At 45.9% G+C, this 23,196-nt stretch overlaps 1 protein-coding gene across 1 annotated transcript in view; it reads left to right on the top strand.

Moving 5' to 3' along the window:
- The window catches only part of LOC144781710 (cytochrome P450 2F3-like), a 741,839-nt gene that overhangs the window by 623,413 nt on the left and 95,230 nt on the right, over positions 1 to 23,196 (top strand). The window contains exon 9 of the mRNA XM_078660685.1: positions 20,297 to 20,438. Within this exon, the coding sequence (XP_078516811.1) occupies positions 20,297 to 20,438 (142 nt within the window). The remainder of the gene's footprint in view (positions 1 to 20,296; positions 20,439 to 23,196) is intronic.

Genomic DNA, 23,196 nt, shown 5'->3' with positions numbered 1-23,196 from the left:
CTGCTTTCAGACATCCCGGTAATCCAGCAGCCACTGGATCCAGGGTGGCAGAGAAATATGCCACTGGCCTTCTGGTTGTGCCATGTTCTTGGGTTAGGACGGACAACGCGCAATTATCGCGAGTGTCACAGAACAGGGCAAATTCCTTGGAATAGTCTGGCATTCCCAACGCAGGGGCTGTACACAGACAATCTCGCAATTTTGTGAAGGCTGTTAAGCTTTCATCATCCCATTCTACAATATCTGGTGTTCCTCTCTTGGTCATTTTTATCAAGGGCCTAGCTAGGACTGCAAATTCACAATCCATTGCCTGCAGTATCCTATCACTCCAAGGAACATTCTGATTTCTTTCTGAGTACGGGGTAACTGCATCTTTTGAATTATTCTCACTCTTTCTGATGTTACTTTCCTGATGCCTTTCTCTATCTGGTGCCCCAGATATTTCACTGATTTTGCACAGAACTGTAATTTTTCAGGGGCCACTTTATGTCCCTTCTCACTTAGGTGATTCAGTAGGGCAATGGTGTCAATCACACAGTCCTTATGACTTTTGGACGCCACCAAGAGGTCGTCAATGTATTGCACCAAAACAGAATTTCCATGTAAGACCAAAGTTTCCAAGCATTTTTTCAAGATCTGATTAAAGATAGAGGGGCTCTCTGTGTACCCCTGGGGGACCCTGTTCCAGACATACACGTGACTGTTGAAAGCAAATGAGAAAAGAAATTTGCTGTCTGGATGCAAGGGAATGGAAAAGAATGCATGACACAGGTCTATCACAGTGAACCACTCAGCATCCCAGGGAATCTGGTACAGAATCACTGCTGGGTTCGGGACAATAGGGCAGCAGGGAACCACTATCTTGTTTACCTTTCTTAGGTCCTGAACTACTCTGTACTTGCCACTAGGCTTTTTGATGCCCATAATCGGTGAGTTGCAGGGGCTACTCATTACTTCCTGTATGATGTTTCCTTCTAGCAATTTTTGTATTTCCAGGGCAACACCTGCTCTCACTTCTGCATTCATTCTGTAGGGTTTAGTATTAGGGTATACTGCATTGTCCTTGATGGCTATCTGTATGGGGTCTACGTTTTTCATTAATCCTACATCTTTTCCGGTAAAATCCCATACCTCTGGCTTCACTGTTTCTTGGAGTTCTTTGGGCAAATCCTGCATAGTCATCCGCTTAATTTCTGAGTCAGGTCTGATTAACATCAATTTATAAATGCCATCTTCATCTGGGGTCTGAATTTCAACACCCTTTGGTGTGCAAAAAATGGTACAGTTCATTTTGCACAGCAAATCACGTCCCAGTAAGTTCACTGGACTGGTGTCACAAACGACAAATCTATGCATTTCTTTAAAGTTTCCAATTGAGATCTCCATGGGCTCGGTAACAGGAGTACTAATCAGTTGATTAGATACCCCCACTACTTGGATTGCTTCTCCCGAGAGGGGTAGGTTTGGAACGTCCACTGTTCTCACAGTAGAACGGGTAGCGCCAGTGTCCAACAGAAAAGTGACATCATTTCCGTCAACCTTTCCTTCAATGTATGGCCCTGACTGGTCTACCGGCAAGGAGGCGCCAAGTACGCACTCCTCGTCCTCCCCTCTCAGGCCCCGTCAGTACTGGTCATCACAAAGGAAGGTATCATTTAGTAAATACTGCGAAGTTGCTGTATTTCTGTTCTCATTACTTTCCCAGACTTCTATGTCATCACCCTGCGTGGATTTTCCCTTAAATACTTGTTTTGGTGCTCGGGGCAACTGAATCGTTTTTACCTGTTGTTGGGTCTTGCTTGGTCTTTCATTCTGCGTCTGTGGAGTTAAATCAGGTGTTTTGGAGTTATCTTCCGGCAAATAGGGACACTCGTCTCGCCAGTGTCCAATTTCTCCGCACTGGTGGCAGGGAAATTTCTTCTTAGCCTCCTCCCTGCTCATTTTGGGCCGGGGCTTTCCTCCTCCCCCACCCCCAGGACCTTGGTTCTGAGTAGTTTTGGCCATTTTATTCAATTGTTTTTCCTGTTGTTCTGCGAGCTTCACCTGAGCCCACATAACCTTTTCCTTGAGAGCCTTTTTCTTTTCACGTCCTCACAGTACTTTGCATACCGTAGGACCTCATCCATCTTTTTTGTATGCCAACAGATTTTGTTATCTTTTATCCACTGACAAATTTCGGGTCTTAAACCATTTACAAACCTGTAAATAAAATGTGTCATATCCTTCATCTCGATGTTATCTATACCACTGTATGTTTTGAACACCTGCAACAGCCTTTCATAAAAGGAGTGCACTGTCTCGTCTCTTTCCTGCGTGGTTCTGTCTATCTTGGTCCAATCAGGTTCCTTTGCTGGCACTTTTAGTTTCAGATGCTGAATTACTTGCTCATATTTTCTCATCACTTCTTTCGATGGTTCCCCTGTTTTGTCATCTCTCGGGTATTCCTCACTAGGCCAAGCTATGGCTATTTTACACTCGGTCCATAGATCTACCGGGACCACAATGTCGAAAAACCCATCCAGGTCTTTCCACAGACATTTTTGTACCTTTACGAACCTTTCCACCTGCCTATACCAGTCAACTGGCTTCTCGCTCAATTTCGGGAAATCGTTAGTAAAGGACACAATATCCTGTCTGGACCATGGAACGTGCACATACTTTCCACCTGGTACTTCGCGCATAGGGCATAACTGTTCTGGTTTTTCAGCTTCTTTTAGCAAGAATTCGGGAGTTGCCTGCCTAGACCTGGCCTCATCCTTTTTCTTGGCCCATCTGGCTTTCCACCTTTCCACATCTCCCCATTTTTCCAATACTGTCAATAGTTCTTTGACCTGTGCTTTCTTCCCCGACATATTCAAGTTTTCCAAATCTTTGTCTGAGAAATCTGCCCTGTATGGTTTTCGCAGCGGTTTCGATCTTGAAATATCTATTCCCATGCTAGCAGCCGTGTCGGTCAGTTTTTCATGAAGTACTCTGGTACTTCGGGTGAGACTCTTGCAGATAAACAGCATTTCGTCTTCAGAGTAGGTATTTAATCGGTCTAATCCTACGTTTCCTGCCATTAATTCCTCTATTTCTATTCTCAGCTTGTAGAGATCTAAAGGTTTCGTTGGGGACGCTTGTTTTTCAAATTCTTGACTCCATCTTTCGATTTCTTCAGGAGTCACCAATGTGACACTCTTAGTACCTGAGGTCGATTCCATTTGAATTTCCCTCGCATTAAAAGGATTATGTCTTTTCTGTATCCTTTTCCCTGTATTTCTAACGGGCAGATCTAGTAGCGAGACCTCCGACTCGCACTCACTTGTCTGGTCATCTATAATTAAGGGTTCTGGTCTGGTCGGTGCAATGACAGGAGTAATTACGGGAGGTTTCGGACTTCCTTGACGGTCCCCATACAACGGAACCACCGGTCCGATAGTTACTGGGATCGTCAAAGCTTCAGGACTTGCATTTAGCTGTGACATTTTCTGTATTATTTCCGCTCTCTGATTTCCTAGCGCTTCTCGTTCCTTTTCTGCTAATAACCTGTCCAAAGTGTTTCCATGTAACACCTGCGGGGTTAGAATGGGAGCATAACTCGGGGCAGTGGGATGTATCTCACTCGGTCCTCCGCCATAATTAGGTTTCTGAAACAAACTTCCTGTGCCTAGGATTCTCGGATCTTCCTCATCCCGTGGCTGTAATAATGGCATTCCTGAACTTAAGGACCTCACCTCACCTCCGTAAGGGGGACGAGGGCAAAAATCTCCTTCACGTGAATATCCCATTTCCCCACCTACAGGTCTCCTGGGGTAAATACTTCGGGTTTCTATGGGTCCTAGATTCTCAGTATAAGGAGGAATTAGATAATCCCCTCCTACACTTGCGGACCTGACCTCTTCCCTTTGTAGGGGTCTCCGGGGAATATCTCCTGCACTCGAAGGTCGGTGTCCCTCATTAAAAGGAGGCGGACTTCTCATGCATATATCATCTAATAATTCGTCATCTGATTCTCCCAGGGGCCCCCAATGTTTGGTCTTTTCTGTTCTTTTCCCCCCCCCAGGAGGATCTTCTGCTGGCATCATGGGAAACAGTCCCTCAACAATCATGCTCTGTCTCCATTGTTTCATCTTTTTGTCTCGGGTTTCTTGTCTCAGTTTTGGGTAATACTTAGTCAGCCCTTTATCCATTCGGGGCTTTTCTCTTTGGAAAGCCTAAATCTCCAATTCCTCTAATGCCTCATACTGCGTTAGTCTCGGTCTGGGATGTAATTCATTCATTCGGGTTCTTAAATTGAATAGGATCCTACCATTAAAGGTACCTTCTAACGGAAAGGCCATTATTCCGTCGTCTTTTGTGTATTTCACCCAATTTTCTAACCATACACATGTATTGTACCCTCTGTCAAACATCATGAAAGAGGCAGGAGTATTTGGTGGTGGAATAACAATGCCCTCTCTAGTTTTAATCGGCTTGTCCTTTTTGAAGTAATTCTTTACCTTATTTACAAGGGACATTTTTCTCTTAGTTCCGTACATAATATCTTATCTATTAGCCTTCCACTGATCCCTTTCAAACCCTTGGTTTCTTGGATCGGGTCTAGTCTCTGGAGTATACGAGTGCCACATACGATTTCTACGCTTAACTTTGTTTACAAATTACCTCCAATCAGAATGCGTCTTGCACTTCCGTGCGACCAATGGGGTGCACGCGTTCAAATAATTTCGGCCAATGGGTGCGCGGCCTTTTCGCGAGACAGTTCTCACGCTTTCGGCGCCCACCCCTCCTTCACAATTCCAGCCCCGCTACCCGCCCGCTGTTTCTACCAATCCCAGCGCGGCACAGAGTGACGTCAGAGACGCTTCGCGACTGACTCCCTCCCTTCGCAAGGTAACGGAAACTTTCTTTCTTTCTAAAGTGCTTAGTACTTGGTTATTTTACAACGAATACACATTCGCCACAGTGCTCAAGTGTCTAGACAGGAAAGAGTTGTTTTACTGCAAGTAAACTACTTCCATTTACTTTTCACACGCTGCGGGTAGATCTCTTCCGCCTACCCTTCACTCTAGCATCAGTGAACCTGTTACTTCCCTAGACCCATCCACTCATTCCGGGATATATCCGAGTCTAAGGTTTCCCAGCGGACCCCTTTGCTTTCACCCAAGCTCCGATGAACCTGCTACTCTTCCGATGTGACCCTTATTAGGTTACGCCACTATGAGAATTTTGCCAATGAACCTCGTTACTAACATTTATTCACACATGTATTCAGAAAAGCCCTAGTTAGTGCTTCCGGTTCTTCCTAACCTGCACCTAACTTTCCTTGAGCCTGCGACCTCAAGGCAAATGGATTCTATTCACCACTTGCCATTCAATTCCCCGGGGAGTTCCAACAACATTTAACAAAACGGTTTACATACGCATGGATTAATACATAGAACAATATAAGAACAAGAATAATAATTTTCAAACAATTCATAAATTTCAAAAACAGCGCGTTCTCAAGAGAGTGATCAAGTCCCCCGAAATGGCCGCTCTTATAGCAGCATCAATCTACTAGCAGCTACCGACTTGACTTAGCTTAACTAGTCCTACCTAACCTTTAACTATTCCCTAACCATACCTCTGCTACCAGAAAATTACTGATAGAGCGCGCGGGTCACCCGACCAATAATTTCGCCGCTTCCGGCTTCGGGCCCATATATTTCAAATCACCATATACATTGATCGGATGACCTCACGGTCTACTATCAATAATTTGGGAGTTCCTTTCGTTATTCTTCAGCGTACCCGACTTACCATCCACCGATGCGGGTACCTATGACCCCAATGGATCAGGGAGCTAGCTGTAAAAGGAAAGGCAGCAAAATACAAACCCAACAAATATCATTCAATACCTTTGTAAAATGACCACGGACAACTGGAAGTTTTAAAGTCTTTATCTAATTTAGTAAAATTCAGAGAATATCAAATTCACAGTAATTAAGCAATCAATTAACAGAATAACAGAAAGTACATAGCTGAATAGCAAATAAGTCAGTGCAACCATTTATAAACTAATGGAACCAGGACATACTTAAATGAAGGATCAGGAATTAGAACGTTTAAGATGAATCACTAAAGATGGGATAGGCTTTGATCAAGACTAGTATTCTAGAATTATTTCAAGCGAATGAGACATGAGTTCGGGGCATTTATATAACTATTGGAGAGTCTATGGCGAAGGACACGCTATGTTTTAAGGCAAAAGTTCTTTAGACAGTTCAAGTAAGGAGGTTCTAGACCATATCAGGAAATGACAAACTGCAATGCAAAATATTATTTCTAACAAGTAGGGTAACATAGGAACGCGTTATGAAATAAATGCAAATGACTTTATGATTCAATGGTTGCGGGAGAAAGCATGGAAAATTAACATATGCAAAGGAAGCAAAAGACAGAAATTCAGAAAGGTGCAAGGTTCAGAGCTTTCAGAGTGATATTTACCTAGACTGGTGTGGAAACCAAACCCTGGCCACGGGTCAGTTAAGGACAGGAAACCCTCAAGGAAGGATACCCCTCAATGGACAGCAGATGCAGAATGGACACCCAGGACAGGACAGGAAACCCTCAGATTAGGAATCAGGACAGGACCTCTCGGACAGGACCCTCAGGACAGGACCAGCACCCGCAGTTCGGAAGCAACGCCTGCGCTCCACCCTCTCTGCAGCTATCGATCAAGACCCCGATTGGGTCAGCGAACTCCCAGCAAAGTGCTCCGCCAGCACTTTAAGGTTTAGTAAAACCTTAGTCTATGGTCAAATTTCGGACAGAGTGCTCCGCAGCTCTCTGTATCTTCAGTCACCTATTGAGTGCGTTGGGTCAGTGACAGGTCAGCTAAACCAGACAAGTCGGACAATTTCCCTAGGTGAACCCAGGGTAGATATACTGTTTTGGGACGGTGTACCACCCCCCAATGTTGCAAAGTGTCAGAATCCCTCAATTTGGATTGGTCCTAAGGTAGGCTTTGGGTAACACACCAATCAGAATAGACTATTTGGAGGCCTAATTTACATCTCTGGGCACCGCCTAGCAAAATTGGGGTTCCCATGAGAAAGCCGCACAGAATACAATGGAAAGAATACATTTCGTTACAATAGAACATAATCATGATGCTTCTGCTGGGTGAAGGTGCTCTTTCCCAGGGTGGCTCTGGCATCAACCTTCTTTGGCCTGAGTTCAATGCCAATGGCTGCTTCTAGATTCTGCGCAGAAATACCCTCCAAGATGGACTCCCCAGCCCAGCACCCCTCCGAGTCGAGGATACATGAAAAGTAAGCGAAAACAAATTAATACATAGAAGTGACGGTATGAAAAACACATCATTGGTCTTGTACTTCAAACTTATCATTATAAAAATATACTATGCAGTTTAAATGTTAGCAACATATACACTGTCACAAGAGCATCACCACGTTATTCACGAAAGCTGTGTATTACGCATGCGCACCCTTTCCCACCAAATTTATAACTACGTCAGGTCACGTGAGTGTGACTGACGCATGCGCAGAAGCAAATTTTCCAAGCGGCGTCCATGTTTTAGAGACATGGATTAGTTGTATTAGAAATACACGTACGCAAGCTTCCTCTACCTCGTTTGAATATAAAAATAAAAGATTAGTAAGACGTACAAATTCTATTAATTGATTACACACAGGCGAGGTTCTTGACTCGAGCAAGTCGCGATGCGAAGCTTGCTCTATCACAACTAAAACGGAGAGGCGGTGGACAAAGGTATTAATATAAAGGGCATACAGATTAAACCAGGGTGGGGCGTGGCGAAATGGTTGAAGATGCCAATCCCAAGCCAAGAAACCCCATTCCTTGCACTATAGTAAATGGACCCATTCGTAGTAGCAAAGCAAGTGTAGGAGGTCTGAATTAAAGAATGGGGTTCCAATATGATCAGTGGCAATTGGCAGTAGAACCACACAAACACACAAAAGGAGAAAATGTTGGATGAAAACTAATTAGTAAAGTGTACATTTATCCCTTGAGGTATTTTGGTGCTTTATGAAAGATGTATATTACCCAAGTCAATGTTAATCATTTTATCGACCTCAGAAGGATGAAAGGCTGAGTGAACCTCCTATGATTTAAAGCTGAGACCAAGAGGTCAAACACACATTTTTTAAGTGGATGCATTAGGCCACTGAGTAACCACAACACTAACCCCCACCCTACTTCTTGAACATCTACCGAGTACCAGCTAAACCTGTTGCAGGCCTGCTTTCATTGCTCTGCCTTGCTGCTAACAGTGCTGCTCTAATAGCCACAGTTGCCCATTTGTTGTGGTGAAGAGAACTAAGGACTAAAAGGAATAAAGAGGATGAACATTGAACTGATTAATAGATGATTGTGGAGTACTTGGAGGAATATGGTTTACTGGAGGGAGTTGTTCCCACTTGACGCAGTGCACCAGAACACGAGCACAAGGACAGTGCTCATTCTTTTCACAGATTGAAATATATGCCACCTGTATCTAGGAATGGAGCTAAATGCAATATATAAGACACACCTATTTATCCAGGGGACGTGACCAGTTTAGAGACAGATCCAATTCTACAGCACTGATTCAAGTAGCTTTGGTGTTCCGTACAGCACTAGATTCAACTATAATGCATTTTATTAATCCTGATAGACACTCAGTTTGGAAGACGCACAAACATAAATTATCTATTTTTTTAGAACTGAATGCTTAGGGGTCCATTAGGATGGTGGGCGGACTTTGTCCGCCCACCACCCTAATGGAGATTGGGACCGCCCGCCTGAAGGGTGGGGGTCCCGACATTGGCATTAGGATGCGCCCGCCACAGTGGCGGGCCCATTCCTCAAGTTAACATTGTGGCGGGCGGTGCTCACTGCACCGCCCGCCACAATGTTAAAAACAAATGCACGCATCTGCATAATCGAAGCGGCAGGCTCCGCGCGAGGCCTGCCGGTGCGATTATGCAAATGCAGGGGGTTACCACAGGTACCCCCGTGTGCCACCCCCCTTTGGCCGTCACTCTGGGGGCCCACAGGGGGCCCCACAGCAATCACCGCCTGCCTTTCCGTGGCGGCATTGCCGCCGCGGAAAGGCCCCTAATGTAAGCCATCGTAATATGGCTGGCGGTGTCCATTGGACACCGCCACCATATTATTCCATCACAGCCGGGTAAAGCGGCGGACGGTCTTTCCGTCCGCCGCTGTCCCCCCCGCCATCCTAATATGGCGGGGGGGATCCAGGCATTGGTGTCGGGCGGATTGCCTCTGCCAGGCCGGCGGTGGCCACCGCCAGCCTGGCGGAGGCAATCCGCCCGACATCATAATGGGCCCCTTAGTATCTGAGAACTTCAAATTTCAGTGACATTTCAACCAAGTAGGCTATCTTTATCTGATAGAATTATGACCAGCAACCCGCAATTTCACTTTTGTTTTTATTTGGAAGCATTCAAAAATGCATTTATCTACAGGGCCTACATTGTAAAGAAGGGGACGGCATGTACATCCTTACTCTTAAAGCTTTGGAAGGCCCCGGGTACCCCATTTTCTTCAGCCGGCTAAATTCTTGTGTCCCGGAGAGACCATCCCGCAACACTGTTTCCATGCCCACCAGAGCATGGATAACTTGAATGCTCCCACATGGCGGGAACTGTAAAAATGCTCCCACTGGGTGAGAAAAGACATTTATTTCCCTGCCCTTGGTCTTGCAAGCATGGAAACTCAGATTGCGCCTCCCCAGCGAGAGCATGGAAAGATGCTTAATGCCCGCTCCTGCAGAAACCAGGATGGGTGCTTGTAGGAAGCAAGGAGGGCTGCGGTGGTCCTTGGGCTCTCGTGCGGTCCTCAGTGTAGTGTCTTGTGGGAGCCCCGGGTGGGCACCGAACCACCCACCTAAGGCCCCTGGGGATGGGGTCCTTGGGGACGCAACCTCAGAAAAAAGGGGCTATGCTTTTCCCCCTTACAAAAAACATCCCCAGGGATGGGGTCAAAGAAGCCCTAAAGGTTTGAGGTGGGTGGGCTAATGGCCAACCCACCTAAGGCCCCTGGGGATGGGGTCCTTGGGGACGCAACCTCAGAAAAAAGGAGCTACGCTTTTCCCCCTTACAAAAAACAGCCCCAGGGATGGGGTCGAAGAGGCCCTAAAGGTTTGAGGAGGGTGGGCCATTAGCCCCCTCCCCTTTAAAAATAATTTGACCCCGAATGAAGTGTTCCCCAGAGCTTGTAAAGGCTGGGGAGAGGGGCTGTGATGAGGTAGCTAAGGCCGTAAAGCCTCACGGGAGGGGCCACGTGCCTGGCCTCTACCTTTATGACAAAGGGCCCGTGATGGCGTTTTGCACCTGTTACTGTCAGATGTATTATATTTATGGACGGAGCAGCGAGGTTAATAAGCAGTAAATATTAAAGTGAAACCCCTCATAATAAAACTGAAACGTTGCTCAAAGAGCATTAAAGGTGAAACATGAGACTTGGTGGTCTGTATAGCAAGGTTTGTTGGTTCGAAATAAACCTGAACCGCATACAAATGTTAAACCACTTTACCAATGACTTTCTGTTGAAGATGATTGTTTCAGGCTTTGGGCCATATGTATCAACATACCCTTTTGCGATTTCTTAACAGCGATTTTTAAGGAATCGCTATTTAGAAATCGCAAAATGGCATGTATGTAGAAAATCGTTTTTTTTTAGCGATTCCATAAAGTTCCTTAATTGTGATTAGCAAATTGCTAATCGCAATTAAGGAATAATTTGCCATTCATTTCTATGGGCCAGGAGGCCCATAGGAATGAATGTGAAATTATTCTCAATTTGCAATTCGCAATTTGCTTATCGCTAATTGAGAATAATTTCAAGGGTGCAGGGGTGTCTCAAGAACACCCTGCTGCACCCCTGAAAATGACATGTGTGCGCATATGGCGCACCTACATGCCCTAAGGGCATGTATGAGCGTCACATGGCACCTTTACAAATTGCATAAAGTGCATTTGTAAAAGAAATCGCAAATTACCACCAACTACAAGTTGGTGGTAATTTGCGATTCCTTAAGGGCATTTTGGAATTGTTTTTTGCATCATACATTGCATTTAAGGAATCGCAAAATTTGCAATTCCTTAAATGCAATCGCAAAATAAGGAATGGCAAATGTTGCGATTCCTTATTTTGCACCCAAATACTTTCATACATACCATTTTGCGAAAATGGGTTCGCAAACGCCGAAATTCTGCGAATTTCGGCGTTTGCGAACCCATTTGGCCTTGATACATATGGCCCTTTAAGACGTGCAGTATCACTTTAAAAATGGTTTCAAATCTTAGTTTTGTAGTTGTGCTTAGCCATGTAAGATTCAAAGGACAAAACGTTTACACTAGGCACTTTTCAGCCACTATGCAATTTAAATAATATTTAGAATGTTTTATGGTTTTAATTAACTGAAATACAGATTTACTTACTAAGTTCATGTTTGAAAACTATCACTTCTGATAAATGCCGGTCATTGCAGCAATATATTCCGATATACAAAAGTGAAACTTCGCGTTACTGAAATACCCGTGTTTAATTGTGAAGAGATGTTGTCATTTTTCTACATATTTGTTGAATGATAGCTTTGAAAATGAAGGTGTTCCTACAGATAAGTGGTGCAGAAAACCTTGCTTAATTTACTTTAAGTTAACTTGAACGTAAATGCTAGGCCATTTAACAGCTTTCTGAATGTTAGTAGTGTCCAGTCAAATAAAGCACATAAGGGGGCCATATGTACAGGTCAGGAGGATCACAAGTGGTCCTATATTGTACTTTGAGTATATTGTACTTTTTATATAGTGGCCTTTTCGGATTCACGCAGATATTTGCGGTATATCCAGACGTTTGCGGCAGGTACAATAATAAACTATCTTACCAAGATGAGAATATCTCTTCTTTAAACAAAATAAAGATCTTTGGAGCAGATACATTATCTAACAAAGCATAATTTTTATAAAAGGCCAGCCCCCCTGGAAAGGAGAGTGGGTAAATATAAGTTAGACCTAATTTGAGATGATTCTGCCCAAGCAAAACAGAAAAATCCAAAGACTATGCTTTATTGGAAACAGGAGAGTTCCTGATTGGACCTTACTTCTGAAAGGCTTATAGGGTTTGGGTGCAGACAGTCAGTTATTATATGAAAGATGAGAGGTGAGCTCTGCTAATGTTCATTGAATTATTGGCCTCTCAGCTGTGACTGCTAACCAGAGCAAGTACAGTGTCATAAAAAATCTGCAGTCTTTTTGAGAATTGCTTTTCAAAGCTTTGGGGACCGGAATAAAAGAGGCCAGTTGAGAAATGTACTACTGTCCAAGCTAAGGAGGAACACTTGTTCTATCCAATTAAAACTATTGATAATGTACCTTTAATTATTCCAGCCTAGCTTCAAGGTACTGTATTTTCACCCTAAAACATAATAACAGCCCTGCCAGTACCTTCTGGAATGTTGGTAATTTACTCTTTAAACTTATAACAACTCTGTTGAGAATTGCCCCTAGCTTTCTCTTTGGCCATCAGTGTGATCTAACCCGCTTCAGAATCCTAAAGTGGTTATGGGTGCAGGGAGTGATGCCATAACGATATAATCGTTGGCCTCTATGACATTGCTTAGAAATAATATAAATGTTCAATTATCCTTTGAGAGCTTCATACCAGCTTTGGAAGATGTAGTATTAGGTAGTGATGCTGGTTAGGCGTCACCATGCAATATTCTCACAGGCCCCTTAGATGGTCCTTGGATTCACAATAATACATTTTAACTCAGACATGGTAGTATGGCATAGAGCAGTCAGGCTTTACTAAAGGAACATGTGTTAAGCATTTCAGAGTACGAACATGGACAATAGGTAATCAACACAACTTGAGAGAAATCCGACACCAATAAATAAAAATTAAGTGTATTTATATCTTCATTCAGACGCCAACATGAACAGAATAGTATACGTATAACGGGATTTCTGGATTTTAGAAGCAGTATAAAATCAGTGCAAAAGAAAACTGAGACTTTGATTTGTGGTCAATGGGGAAAACTACTAGTGACCATGAGTCACTTGCAGGTTGAGTTTCATGGAACCCTTGCAGGGTAAAGGTGATGTGGATCCCAGGGCCAGGCCACAACAGTCAGTTAAATTTTACCAGGCCCGTGGAGCCCAGGGGCAAAGTTCTCCTGACTGTCCCTGGCGATGAACAAGAGATGTAAATGCACAACAACAGGGTGGTTGCTGATATCAGTCGATGGTCGGATGGAGTTCCCTTTAGGAGCAGCATCAAGTGCAGGGGTCGGTTGCTGGACTGGAGACCAACAAGCTTTGACAGTGGAAATCCTAGGAAAAAGGTAATTCGGCATCCGGTGCTCCAAGGGATCCCAGTACCTGCCTGTAACTTTGTGGAAGGCAGGAATACAGTTCTCAAAAGCACTAGACCATCTGGATTTGGGCCATCTCATGGAGGACTGAATGTCCAGCAATGTTGCGGATTTGGTGTATTGTTTTACCTGCAGTTTGCCGGGACTAGTGCCACTAGTCCAGGGGAGTCCGAGTGTGCTTTAGGCTCTCACATTGGTCCCTGTGTCAGGGGGAACTGAGGGTTTGCCTTGGATGATCTCGATCAGGCCATTCCAGAGGCCTTGCCACAGGGACAGAGTTTCCCTCTTTTGATTTGTGAAAGTCCTGGTGCTGCAGACACTTGTATCTTCTTTGTCTTCTTCGATGCAGGATGTTCAGAACTGCAGTTCTGGTGTCAGGGTTAGCCCCTAAATCCTAGATTTTGGGGCTTCATTGGTGTGGGTAAGTGGCCAATGGGCAGACTGCTTGCCCCGGAGGCTAATTCACCCCACATCTGGGGGTGTAGATCATCTTTTCTACCCAGAACCCACTCATCCTACCTCGTATAAAAATGGCAGAAATTTTCCTAAGCTGTACGTACCAGGCAGCATACCCTAGGGGTGTAGCTAGCCTTTTGAGCACGTACACCTCCTATATGCCTAATTTTCTGATTGAACAGATGCAAATGTGCCTGGGGCAGGGTTGTTTCCTCCTTTCAAAGCCAGCCCTGAAGCATATTAGAGGTGCCTTAGCCTTTGAAGTTCACAGCCTTACTGTGCCACTAGCTTTCCTGGGAGAGAAGAGGTGTGTCCTCTTTCCTGTGCAGGCCCTTGTTCCTGACTCCTGGGAAATGATGACAGTGCCTGGCAGGAGGTCAGAATCTGTCTTGATGGCAACAAGTGCGGGCTGCCAGCCAGAGCTCAGAGAAGGTGGGGTAACCTGGTGGGCAACCTCCAAAGTAGCACCTGCCTGCATGCCACATTGCTATAACAGGAGATTCATTTCCGAGGTGAGATGGCACTATGTTTGATACCAAACACAACATATTTAGGTTCCATAATGGAGCTGCCAACCTCAGGTTTGTCCAGGTGCCAGCCCATGTTATCATATGGACCGTCTATAACGTATGGTGCCCGTCAGTGGTAAAAGGTCACTGTAGGGATATCTAAGCTTGTACTTACATTCTCACACCCTTCATACAATGCACCCTGCCTCCTGGGCTTTAGGAGGCCATCCTTAGGGGTGGCTGACAGATATTGAAAGGGTGGCTGACAGATATTAAAAGCAGTGCATTGACTTTATCACATATGGTGAGGCAAAGTCAAAATTGAGCAGTTTACACTGTTCCTACAGTCTGAAGTGGCAAGCTTGCTGTCAGTAGTTTAATTCGGTCACTCAGCGTGGCAAAACAGTGCTGCAAGCCCTGGGGACCCATTTACCACCCATGCTCTAGGTACCACTGGTGCCATTTACTAGAGACTAATTATCAATTGGACTTGCCAATTTACACATAGCAGTTTTTTGGAGAGAGCACTGGCGTTTGGATAGCAGGCTCCAGTGCATTGTCAGAGCTGAGAAACACCATCCAATATTCCAACTGGGTGCAAAATTTAGGGGCCCCTCTTCAAAAAGCCCTGTTTTCTTACATCAGCCAGTTTCAAAGCACTCAAAGGGTCCGATCCTCAAAGGCGCTTGTGCAAGTAAGTTCAACTTATGTTTTCAAATGGCTTGATTTATGTAAACAAGGAATTCACAAACTGTGACCTTGCAGTGGTAAATCAATGTACTTATGCATAACATCGCTCCAAGTTAGCGTAATATTACTCATGAGTAAATCCTATAGCAGGAAATGGGTGCTTGAGGATGTGGGTGCCAGGGAATGTTTTGAACTCACAAATATGTGAAAAGTTACAGGCATTTTCCGCCCCACTCCCACTCTGGGATTAGGGTGGATTTCCTCTTCTAAAGGACAGAGGGAAATCTGCTTTTTATGGTGGAAATGGGCCGGAAGTACTGCTACAAATGGGGTGGCACATGGGAAGGGATTTCTCAAGTAAAAAAATGTTTTTTGGGTGGAGGAAAATAATAACCCAAAAAGTCAATTGCAAATACAAATTGATCATCATAAACAAGCCAGACCAATTTTTGCATCAATAATTTCCGTTTTAAAAAGTGTCTATATTTCACTTCTTCCTTTTCATTCCCTGTTGACAGGTGAAATTTGAGCCCAACATTAGTGTATCCTGGAGGAAATGTTTTACTAAACAGAATGCATTGATTTGCACTGAATACATGCATTCAAATGAGAATGAAATATGTTTGAAATATATATAATTTTCTCAAGATACTCTACTTGCCAAATATTTATATAGGCTGGCCTAAAAAATTCAAATGTCCCCTCATGGCTAAGTCCCTTGTCAGCCATTCAGTGTCCCAATGTCTCGGGCAGTTTTCCTCTCACATTTATCACTAGCTCTGACCCTGTGGTACTTGTGAAAGGTGCTCACAGCTCGGGGTTGTGCAGTGGCCTTGGCATAGTGCTGTAGTGGCAGGGCGCACTCTGGGGCTGTAGCAAGGAGTGTGTCATGCTCTACTGCTGCTGTGAGGTACACCCAAAGGGATATGGTACCCTGTAAAATCAGACATGATATTCTCAGATCTAGTAATTTTATGTGCTATAGCAACGAACGCCACCGGCAGCCATCATCAATGTTAGACTTGGGCCTTAGGGCAGGTTCACCCCTAATCTTTTTGCCTTTATTTGTGACCCTGTGTAGTGATTTTTGGGTCTTGGCGCACTTTTTCCCTGTGTCCCAGAGTGAAAGTGCGTGCGTGTAGTATGGCTGGCCTGCCCTCCCATAGGAATGCATGGGGAATGTGTGTGCCCTGGTAGTTCCTGATGTGTGGGGAGTGCAGGCTCGAGTTTAGTATGTATGAACTCGTGAGAATGAATGCTGCGCAATGGTATGTGCGGCTTGTATGTGTCTAGAAGGGAAGTGCTACTTCTGGACATTGATGTATGTGTGCAGTGAGGATAGTGGAGCGTGATTGGCTGGAGCTGGCTGGCATGCCAGGCTCCAGGAAGTCTGGATGGGTCTGCCCGGTGGTGAGTGAGAGATCAGCATGAGTGATGTGTGGGAGGAGTAGATCTGTGTCCTGGATGGGCTGGGTTTTCCCCACACAATGCTGGCTCCGCCCCCCTGTGGTTTGTCTAATGACCCTAGCCTCCCCAGTGAATGAAAGGGGTGGTTGGGCCATCAAGGGTACTCCCAAGCCAGCTGCAACTGGTTTCCCCCCACCCTGCACCTCCTAACAAAGGATTTCTCTGTATAAATATGGGGCTGTGTCCCCACAGAAATTGTTCTACTTGTGGATCCTTGCCAGAGGGGGCTGTTGCTGCTGCAGGGGCCAAGAGGACCGCCACTTGGCTTGTCTCCCTGCCTGGAGACCCAGTGTGCTGGCTCTGGCCCTGCCTTGCCCCTCTGCCTGCTTCCAGACCTTGCTGGAAGCTTTGCTGTGCTGGGGGAGCGCTCTCCCCTGTCCCCAGCGCTGGGAGCGCTTCGTTTTGCTTTTAGCGCTGATGAGCGCTTTATTTTCCCCCTAAGCGCTGGGTGCGCTTTATTTTGATTCTAGCGCTTTGGAGCGCTTTGCCAGGCCGAGCGAGTGCCTACCTCGCTTTCTATTTTTATTTGAGGCCGGTGCCCACCCGGCATTGCCCCGTTTCATTGAATTTTAGCGGCTGCCCACGCCGCATTTGCCCGGGGAATCACCGCCGCAGCCCGGAGGAAGCAGCACCCGCCTTCAGGCCCAGGCCGCGCTGGGATTGGCCCAGCCGGCCGAGCCCCTTCCGCGTCATCGCGGGGGAGGCGGAGATCGCCGGAAAGCAGGAAGCGGCCATCGCCTGTCCCCGAGGCTCCCCGAGTGGAGAGAGGAGCCCCGGGAGAAAGAGAAGAGCAGCGCGAGAGGAGCCGGCAGTGTCTGCCCCCGCAGCACCAGCGAAGTACCGGTGAGTGCGGGGACAGGGTCCTTTGTTCTTCGAGCGGCCCCGATTGGCAGCGGGCCGCTCCAACGCTGCTGCATTTCTTGGTGGAGCCCTGAGAGGCTCCTGGGGGCAAGTGGTGTGCTGAGCCCAGCGAGGCTCCAACGACCGGCCTGATTGTCCTTGAGCCCTGAGAGGCTCCTTGGCCACATTTGTTCATTGAGAGCCCAGCGAGGCTCATTGGCACAGTGGTTCTTCGAGCCCAGCGAGGCTCATCGCCCTCATTGATTGCGAGCCAGAGAGGCTCTGGGGGCATTTTTATGATTTTAAGAGCGCTGAAGCTCTAAGGCGCCCTACTTGCTTAGCGAGCCCTGAGAGGCTCTAGGGGGACACAGGCAGTTAGTTGGTTGTAGCCCCGAGGCTCCCACGCTGTGTCTCCCCACCTGTGTTCTTGAGCCCACCTGGCTCCAACGTTTGCCTACCTGCTATTCACAACTGCCCAGCACTTAGTGGACAGTTGCTACGTTTAGGCTTTTGTGTCTGTGCTACCTGCGCAGACCTCCCTGACACTGAGACTCAGGGCATTCCGCCCCTTTCGAGGCCAGTTGGCCTGAGGGACATTTTGAGTGTTGTGCTACATGCACCCTGCGCATTGTGATTTCTTTGCTATATGATTCTTGCGCAAAAGTTCTAACCTGCACCTCTGAATGTGTTTTAATGTTACATGTGCAATTCTTGTTTATTATTACCTTTGCTAAAAGTGACCTGCTTAGGTAATTCTTTATGTGTTTATCCCCTTTGCTAAAAGTGACCTGCTTAGAGGATTGGTTGTGTCATTACCTTTGCTAAAAGTGACCTGCTTAGGTAATGCCTTGTTCTTTTATTTCCCTTTGCTAAAAGTAACCTGCTTAGAGGAATGTTGATGTTTGATTGCCTTTGCTAAATGTTACTTGCCTAGGTGATTATTTTAGGTTTCCTTCCCCCTGCGTGATTTCCCTACAGAGACTAGGGTGGCGTAGGAGGTGATAGGTTCCTTCCATAGGTCCTGATGATAAGGTCCTAGCTCCCTGCGTGATTTCCCTACAGAGACTAGGGTGGCGTAGGAGGTGATAGGTTTTCCTTCCATAGGTCCTAGCTCCCTGCGTGATTTCCCTACAGAGACTAGGGTGGCGTAGGAGGTATTTTCTCTTTACCAGTAGTTACTGGTTGTATGCTACATTTACTATTTCTGTGTTACAGTCATTGTATGTTTATGTGCTAAAGTGTTATACCTACAAGTATTATTTCTAACAAGTGCATACCCCTGACAGTGGTCCAGGTGGCCCTGTCCTGTACATAATCCCTTGTAAATCTTGCCCGTGCCTGTTGGCACATTGTAAAGTGTGTGTGTTATCTAATGTGTTTTTATTATTATAATACAAAGGCTATTTTTGATATAACCTTGTGTGGAGTTTCCTTTGTGGTGGGCCTTTGGTTGTTGTCGCTGGGGTGCGCGCGCAAACGCTTTACACATCGCCTCTGAGATTAGCCTTGCTGCTCGCGCCACGTTACCTAGAGGGTGAGCGGGGGTTATCTTGGTGTGTGACTCCCTAGCCCTGACCTTAGAAATGATGATCCCTGACTGACCTCGACGCGAGTCTTGGCCGGCCAGGGTCCCGTTTCTAACAATCAACTTATCAGAGGTGCCAAGAGGGCCTTATTCAAGGACCGCCTTGACAACAACGCACACAATAGTAAGGAGCTCTTCAACATCGTGAAGGAACTCTCCAACCCCAGCTCTAACGCCATCCCGCCTTCGCAAGACCAATGCGACTCACTAGACACCTTCTTTCACCACAAGATCACTGACATCATCAACAACTTCGACGCCACGACCGCACTGATGACTACCGCCCCCACCACCACCACACGCACCAACCATCTACTCTCCTGGACAAACGGCAACAACAAGGACACCAGCGAGATCATGAAGACCATCCACTCCGGCTCACCGCTAGATCCAGGCCCCCACCACATCTTCAACAAAGCCAGCGCATCCATCGCACCCCCATCTCAACAAGGCCATCAACATCTCCTTCGAGACTGCAACCTTTCCAGAAAGCTAGAAACACGCCGAGATCAACGCCTTACTCGAGAAACCAAAGGCGGACCCCAAGGACCTCACGAACTTCCGGCCCATCTCATTGCTCCCATTTCTGGCTAAGGTCACAGAGAAAATGGTCAACAAACAGCTGACCCGCTACCTCGAAGACAACAACATTCTGGACCCATCACAGTCCGGTTTCCGCAGCAACCGCAGCACCGAAACCGCCCTCCTCGCCGCCACAGATGACATCAGGACCCTGCTAGACAATGGAGAAACAGCAGCACCCTCCCCACCAACCTACGGCAGACCCAAGACCTACTGGCCTTCATAAGACTACTCAAGACCTGGCTCTTCGATCAGTAGCAGCACCCCCCCCAGCGCCTTGAGACCCTCACAGGTATGTAGTGCGCTCTACAAGTGTCCTGATTTATTGATTAATTGATTGAACGAACCACTCAGTCACCAGACAGAGGTATTCCTTGGAGATACCACTCCCTGTGGCTCATAATGAGGACCTTATCAATTGGTTACACTTTCTGTTCAGCAGCGCATTCATTTTATCCATTACATTGAGTTAAAGTACTCTCCAATTGATGATGTGTGTCCATATTTTCAGAAGGTAAACATTTTTCTGAAGCAGGGTATGTACTCATCTACATCACAAAGTACAAGGAGCAAGAAAGCAGTGTGATCATGTGGCCAGTCACGTGTCCCCAAAATAGATAATAGTGACTGCAAGAACAATGATCGAGAATCGCATAGTGTCCAGCCCATATACTCATTTTCTAAATCATTACAGAGAGCCTGATTTTTACAGCTATAAACTGTCTGCTTTGGGCATATGTTTCTTTAACATTTTGTGATGCTCTATCATCTGTTTCTCAGGGCACCGTCTTCATTCCCTTGATGACATCAGTACATTTTGACCCAACACAGTTCAACAACCCTGAAAAATTTGATCCTGCAAATTTTCTGGATGAAAATGGCTGTTTCCAAATGAAAGATGCGTTCATGCCTTTTTCTGCAGGTATTATTTATTTATCACCTTGTCTTCTATGTACTTCTTTCTAAAAGATGAGTCGTATTTCTCTGCAGTGTATGCCAATACATGGCAGCGATGTGATGTTTCTGAAGTAGTTGGTTATGGGGGTGTCTGGAGCTTGCATGAATAGAGAGCTTTAGAGGCAGCTTCTGTGTACTCTGGAGAGAAGTGAAGAAGGGCTCAGGTATATAGCCCCAAATTGGCTCCTTACAGGAAGGCATGAGGTTTGCTTGTTCATATTCTCGCAGTCATTGCTTGGGAATTGGTAAGTCTAAGCAATTTTGATGAGTTTAAGTGGGGTGTATCATGAATGATGTGTACTTCTGATTTCAGCATATGCATACTTGCCTTTGACCCAAACTCTTAGCTTATGTTTTTATCCTCCCCTCGAATAGCAGCCATCTTCTTACAAAATGGCCAACCAAGACTCTTTTTTCTCTAAAAACACTCAACACACCTACCTTTCCTCAGATGTTAAATGAAGAGACACCACACCTCCTTTAGGTAATTTCTGTGTGCCTTACCTTTATTGTATCCCTTCATCCTGTGCATCAGGCAGCTGCATTACGAAACATATTTTGGTCTAGTGAAGTGGAGTAGAAATTCAACTAATCAAGGTTCATACAGTTCTCTCAATGAACCCTGTTTTGCCTTTTTTAGACTTATTTTTCACAACCAAAATACCACTTATATTATCTGACATCAAAATGGATTAAAATAGCCCACAACAGTCCAATGGAAAAAGTCCAACAATGGATCAATATGTTTGGACTTACAAACTCCAACAACAGCTGCAACTTTGGAATACGATGCTCAGTATTCAAACATAAAATAATAAAATATTGAGAGGCAAAAATATTAAGTTGTAAATATCGATATCATATGCAAATATATAATTGACAAGAATGTTGTTTTTAATTTCATATTGATGTTAAACATATCTATGTTGTTATTTATGGTTTTCAAAAATATTGTTGGTAATAATATCGCTTTTTAGTTATTTTTACGTATTTTAGTATATATTTAAATTTAATGTGTTGTGAATTGTTTGTATAATTATTTTTACTGTTTTTAATTGAATTATTTAATAGTTTATTGTTATTTTTAGTGCTGTAACATGTTGTGGGGCTTCTAGATTTTCTAGATTTTCAATTAATATTAATAATCTAATTGATAATTATGTTAATTGTGTAGTTTTTTTATTATGTTAGATTTTAGGTGCGGGTTGTAGAGTTTGTATGCATATAGAGTGGGAAGTAATTTAATTATAATAAATCAACCATGAGTGGAGTATCATTCCAGTCCGCAGCTTTGTACTAGCAGACCGACCGACTGACCACGAGGAGGACTCCGAGACCGCTGAGACCGCCGAGGTTCCTGGTTGACCCCAGGCTAAGTTTCACACAGCAGGGGGGTCCCGGCACTGCTCCGACGGGATCCGCTAACCCTGGAAGAATTGCTAGCTACGGGGAAAACACGAACTGCAAGCAGAGGCAGCTCTGTCAGGCGGGTACAGGAGGAACACGGAATACGGTCACAGGCACGGGCATGGTTCCAGGCAGCCTGAGCTGCCGTGTTATCGAGGCTCCCGGCATCCCGAGGCAAACCTCCACCGCAGCCCCGCTCCGCTCCGCTCCGCACCACACAGCACCACACAGCAAGGAGAGAGGATAGAGGAGAGGCGGCAAGAAGCGGTGAGTCGGCTGACGGGTGCTGGGGGCAGGGAGCAGGAGCGGGAGCGGGTGCGGGTCGGGGGGGGCAGGCTGTCAGCTTTAGCCCAAGCCCCTGAGCCCCTGAGCCCCCGAGGCCCCTGAAGCCATACCCCGCCAGCACTTCAGACTCGAGGGCCGGTCACGGACTTTGGCTAGCTAAAGGGCGAGTCGAAGGCAGCAGCAGCTGTAGCAGCGAGCAACAGCCCTACAGGAAACCTACCACGGCAGAGTTACGGGGGGCTAATGTACTACTTAAACACTAAGCAAATAAAGCATTTAAGCTACTAGCCACTATTCAAGCACCAACATTTAACGCAGGCAACAGTAAAATTACTGAGGACTGCCAGACAAAAACTGTTAAATCTGTCAAATTAATCGTGTGCTAATTGTTGGAGAACTTGACCTGAGGCCCCAACAGTGGGATCCAAGTAGGCACTTTATACCTCGACGGGTCTGATTGTAAGTGACTAGATACGACAGAGAAAGTCACCACATTGCCAGACACTACAAGACACTGCAACACACCAACGCAGTCCCTCCCTGATGGCAGGTGCCACAATCCTGTGTCTTGTGTCGAGCCCCAAGCCCCCCCTCAGCACCCTGCGCCACACCAAGCGTAAGGGTCGGTAGCTGAGGAGGTGACACGGTGGTGGAGTAGTCACCCGGTAGGACGCAGAAGGAGCAGACAGGCTTGGGAGGAGGCGCTGGAAGTTGCGAGAGAGGCGAGAGTCTGGAGGAGAGGCGTGGTGAGGCGAAGCAGTGCCCTCAGTATCCCTGACTGGAGAGACAAGCACACCCAGCAGTGGGGGGGACAGCCGTAACAGCGGAAGCCACTAAAAAATCAACACAGGGGCCAGGATAAGCCACCGGGATCAGCTGTATCACCAATCTGAGTAGAGAACAGGGGATGTGCGTTCAGGAAAAGTTCGCCAAGCCCCCATTTATAAAACTAAGAAAAGAGCGACAAAACGGGAACAATTAAAAGCGGCTAACAAACCTGGAAATAAAAGCAAGCTAACAGAGGATTCCAA

Source organism: Lissotriton helveticus, chromosome 9 (genome assembly GCF_964261635.1).
Source record: "Lissotriton helveticus chromosome 9, aLisHel1.1, whole genome shotgun sequence".
Lineage (NCBI taxonomy): Eukaryota > Metazoa > Chordata > Amphibia > Caudata > Salamandridae > Lissotriton > Lissotriton helveticus.
The sequence above is the reverse complement of the archived record's forward strand: the minus strand, read 5'-3'. Positions and strand labels throughout refer to the sequence as shown.